Source organism: Aedes aegypti, chromosome 2, assembly GCF_002204515.2.
Source record: "Aedes aegypti strain LVP_AGWG chromosome 2, AaegL5.0 Primary Assembly, whole genome shotgun sequence".
Lineage (NCBI taxonomy): Eukaryota > Metazoa > Arthropoda > Insecta > Diptera > Culicidae > Aedes > Aedes aegypti.
This window is the reverse complement of record NC_035108.1, coordinates 212,629,453-212,634,544: the sequence shown is the minus strand read 5'-3', so window position 1 is coordinate 212,634,544 and position 5,092 is coordinate 212,629,453. Positions and strand designations below refer to the sequence as shown.

At 37.8% G+C, this 5,092-nt stretch overlaps 1 protein-coding gene across 1 annotated transcript; it reads left to right on the top strand.

The window, feature by feature from the left end:
- Nucleotides 1-270: 270 nt before the first annotated feature.
- Nucleotides 271-4,435, top strand: LOC5576986 (LETM1 domain-containing protein 1). The gene is made up of 3 exons (XM_001663037.2): nucleotides 271-541; nucleotides 3,245-3,625; nucleotides 3,683-4,435. Exons 1-3 carry the CDS (start codon nucleotides 429-431, stop codon nucleotides 4,299-4,301), a joined length of 1,113 nt encoding a protein of 370 aa, XP_001663087.2. The 5' UTR covers nucleotides 271-428; the 3' UTR covers nucleotides 4,302-4,435.
- The last annotated feature ends 657 nt before the right edge of the window (nucleotides 4,436-5,092 follow it).

Genomic DNA, 5,092 nt, shown 5'->3' with positions numbered 1-5,092 from the left:
TAAGGAGACGTTTTTCAAAAACTTTTTCTGTACTTTTTGCTTCAATTTAATATAAAAATCAATGTCAGTATACTGCTTATATTTGGTGGGAGTCAAGCTAAAAAATATATACGATATTGGGGCCTAAACTCAAATTACAGCTCCGTGAGCGATCATTTTACTCGCCTAAATAGTCGCCCTGTTAAAGATGCTCTTGGACCAGTCTAATCGAGAGACTCATCGAAAGTTCGACTCATTTCGAAGCACGAGCATCCCTAGTTCGAGGATTAGAAACGTCAGTCGATCGTCGCGCAGATTAAAAACATTCGATTTCTAGCGGCTGCTGGCTGATTTTGTTCTTGTTTAGATGGCTCAGTGCAAAAACGGTACAAAAATGATGTAATTCGTTAACTTTGCTTGGTGATTATCTTTTAGAAGCGCGCCCCACAATGTCGCTTACATTGCTGAGAAGTTTGTGCCGGCAGCAGCCGCGAATCCAGAAGCAAACAACGCTGGCCCTGTATCGTTTTTGTCACCAGCAGGAGCAGAAAAGGGACGATGGGTAAGTTGACAAAGATCAGCTGATTGCCTTGTAGGTTTTGGTCAAGTTCTGATTTTCAGGGTGGCCACACGCTCGGGGAATGCGGGTGAAAATTGGAATTTTCTTTTTCAACCGGGCAACACTCGGTAAAATCAAAGTTTCAGATATTTTTTAGAAAGACAATACTTATACATCAACAAACTGCTCGCATGTTATAATTGAAGAAAGGGCTTTCCCAGGCCTCTGTGTAATTACTCCAAGGATTCTTACATGAGGCTTTCCATGAACTTCCTTGGCCTAATGTAAAGTAGAAATAATATGCCCATGTATTACAAATAAATTACAATTGTATACTATTGCAGATATTCTTCCAGCATACTTTTCTCCGCATCTTCAAGGATTTCTTGAGAAAATTCAGATTTTCGTTTGATGATTTTTTCATGATTAGGTATTTCATTAATTGATCTAGGGAATCTTCCGAGATATGCTTAAGGGCTCATAAGTTTTCAACAGTTTTATGCTAAAGTTCAACAGATAGTTTTATAGAGCTCTATAACAGATTATTGAAAGATTTCCCTTTGATATACTCCTGGGTTATAAAAGTCAGAAACAAAATTCTTGACTCTGCTTGCAAATGCCATTGAAGAATTTTAGGAGAAACTGCTGGAAAAAGTTCTAGATAAATGCATAGAGGACTTTCTTGTCAAATTTTGAAAAAAATGTCAATGGAAGCTTTGGAGTCATTAGTGGTGCGAGAAGTGGGTAGGACGAGTAGGTCATGTCCAGAAAACTGTATATCTACTTCAAAGTTTTTAAAAGATCTTGTAATGAATGAACTATCATAGTAGTTTTTAAAAGTGCGGAAACGCAAAATATATGATTCTTCACTATACGGCACAAAATAGATAGGTATCCACCTTATTTTCGCTATAGATTCAAAATTTTTACAAGTGCATTCCCAGATAGCCGTAGCGGTAAGCGTGCAGATTTTGACTAACAGGCAAACAGGTCCAGGTACAGGTTTTTCGTAATACTTTAAGTAAGAAAAATGAGTGTACCGTAAAACGGGGTAACTTTGATAGTTTTTTTGAAGAAAGATTGAATATTTATGCATGCTGTTTCAAAGAATTATAATTTATATTTTTTAAAACAAGTACTGGCATATGCATCCTAGCTATCGATTGCAGTTGACAGATAGGAAAGGCCATAGCATACGTTTGGCAGACGTTCTGGCACCTATGAATAATATTTGGCATTGATTCATATTGGAATACACTCATTGAATTCTGCACTTGAATCCTGTCTGAATCCAACGTTCGATCGACCTTCCAAACAAAATTTTCTACACTCGGGTTAGTGTAAACGATTCTGATGGCTTGAGTCGCCTTAACAAACAACTGTATAGCAAAACACGTGAATGGGAAAATTTGAATGCGAAAGAAAAAACAAGACCGCATGGTTGGGCTTCCGAATTGCATTCTAGTTTTTATTTTATCATATTGTCACAAATCCAAAAAAAAATACTTTTGCGCCTATCAAGCTATCTTAGGTATCCAAATGACCCATGAAAATGAGTGGTGCATAAACTTTTTTTTTGCACGAGAACGTAGTACTAAAAAAAACTTCCAAGAAGAAGCATACTGAGGCTTTGGGAAGTTCCGTTCAGTTAACGAAGATGAACAGAGCTCTTGCAAACGAAATAAAAGGGCTCATCATCTGCAAATTAAATTCATTTAAATTAAACTTATACTTTGGTATTGTTAGCACCTACATTTTGAATTATATGATATTGGAATAGCTCAAGCATGCGTTAAAAAATCAACTTTTTTGACACAACCCTTCCCCCTTTTTACGCTTTATTGTAAAAGAACTCTGAAAATTTTGTAAGATTTGTCACGCTTGGCTTGACCACCCTTTGGAGCGTGACATAATTTGTGCATGATTCCTAAGTGTATACATTACTATTAAATCAAAAACGTTGGCCTGTCATATAGCATTTAAAGTAGTTTGGACAGACCGTTACGCGTATACAAATAAATCGTTTTCATCTGATTTTGCCATACACATTTTTACCCTAGCTTCCAACCGTGTTTTGTCAGCTATTTTGATTCGAATCCGAAGACGTGGATGGAGGTGGTAGCTGTATTCTGCCAACTGTAGCTCTCACATAGTTTTTGTTCATATTTTAAATTTTATAAAAATTACAATCCCTGAAATTCCGTCGATAAATTCCTAGAGGTCAGAGGACTTCCCTGAGAAATTGCTGGATGAATCTCTGTAAGAAAATTAAGGTAGCTTAATTTAGAAAAAATCTGGATAAATTCTTGGAGGAAACCCGTGAGATGAATTTCTGAAAAAAAATATACCTAAAAGGAATATCAAGACAAATGCCTGAACTAATTTTCGATGAACTAAATCCAATTAATATGTTAGAGTAATACCCGGCGTAATGTCACAAGTTCATGAGTTCCTATTTTTACACACTCAGTTTACAAATACCTCGTATAAAAAAAATACAAAGTTTAGATCATTTTATAAAATTTCGGAAAATCGCAAAATGCGAGAAAAACGCGGGAGTTTTAAAACTGATTCTCGGTGGTCACCCTGGATTTTTAATTTAGAAATTGTGTGGTACTGAATAGACATTGTCATAGATCTTGTCTTCCAACCCTGTTATGATGGTAGTATTGATAGTACTTAAAATAATGTTATTACTATTTTCAGGAAGGTACAGCAAACTGAAACTGCAAAGGAGAAGCTTGCCGTCAAATACAGTCGAGAGAATGTTAAGCGAAATGTCCAGGGCTACGTGTTCTCCAGATTTTTTGACTATGTTAAGAACTATGACAAGGTCCTGGAAAAGAAGTTTCCTTCCGCTATGCACGTTTATCGTGTGTTTTTGGTTGGAGTGAAAGAATTTTTCAATGACATGAAAAAGCTAGTCAAAATTACCAAAATTGTGTACACTCATGATAACGATTTACGTTGCTTGACCCGGAAGGAGATCGAACTGTACTACCAGATGCCACGGGATATGAAAAAAGTTGCTCCGGTTCTGCTCGTTTCGGCGTTGCCGTTTGCCAACTATGTAGTGTTTCCACTAGCGTGAGTATTCCTTATCATTTTATTCTCAATATCCTTACTCATAAGAGATAATTTCAGCTACATGTATCCTCGAACGTTTCTGACCCCACATTTTTGGTCAATACAGCAAAAGGTTGATTTTGCCCAGCAGGACCTGAAGTATAGGCTTCAATACAATCGACGAGTTTTCCGCTGTATGCAAGCAAAGTTAGACGTTATGAGAAAGAATAACGATCCTCTGTGCGAACAGTTCGGGAATATACTGGGCCTTCTCGGCAGTGGCCTACATCCGACGTCGGAGGAAATCCTCAACATTAGGGATCTTTTCTCGAGGCCACCTCTCCATTTGAACAACCTCTCGTCAGTACACCTCAAATACCTGTGTAAGCTTCATGATCTGAATGCCGGATTGATGCGAAGATACCGTTTATCGGAGCGTTCCTATATCGTACATCACATGGACTTGGCCATCAAACGGGAAGGAGGTGTCCACAATATGCCAGTGGAGTCGTTAAAGCATGCATGTTTTGTGCGGGGATTGAATGCGACCAATCTGAGTACCGAAAGCATGATCGATTGGCTGAACGAATGGGTCAAAGTGTCCTTAGTCGTCAATCAAGACAACATCAGCATGTTTCTGCATCTTCCGGTTATGCTCTCATATAATCACCCGAACAATTGGATACTGACCCATTAGCAAAGGGACAAGAATCGGATCGGACCCATAGGACCCTTTCCGAAAGAATACTGTTGAGTTTTTTTTTATCTTTAAACAAACGATTTGGTTAATATTAATAAATGAATATGATTCATTTCCTATGGTATTTTTCTGATCTTGATTATTAAGTGTGTATCCTAGATGACATGTTCTTTTAAATTAACAAAAAATTAGGATTTTGAATTGAGTTGTTTACTCTGTTTACTGGTATGAAAGGAAGAATGCCTATGCCATAATTAAAAACCATGAATCACTGCGTACGTAGATCCTTAGGCCCATATTCGATGGAGTTAAAAGTCAAAGATTTGGGACTAACTCTTGACTCTTAGACAAGTTTGACGCATCCTCCAATAGTTGAGAGCTGTCCTGGCGACGTCCTTGCGAATGCTGAGGAATGGGAAGAAATGATAATTGAACACCTACTTAAGAAAAATGCAGAGAACTCTACGACCTCTCATAGGTGTTACGGGATATTGTGGAATGTTAATGGGATGGGAAAGGTCATAGGATACGTTTGGCAGACGTTCTGGCACATATGAATAATATTGAAACAAACTCACCTCTCTGCAATGCATGGTCCAAATCGATGGTCCAAATAAAATTTTCTACACTCGTGGTGGTAAGCTCCATCTAAGTTAATACGCGATTGGCGTATTAACTTCGATGGAGCTTACCACCATCGGGGTGGTACAAACGATTCTGATGGCAAACCACCGTACAGCAAAACGCGAGAATAGAAAAATTGAATGTGAAAAAAAGAAAATCGCATG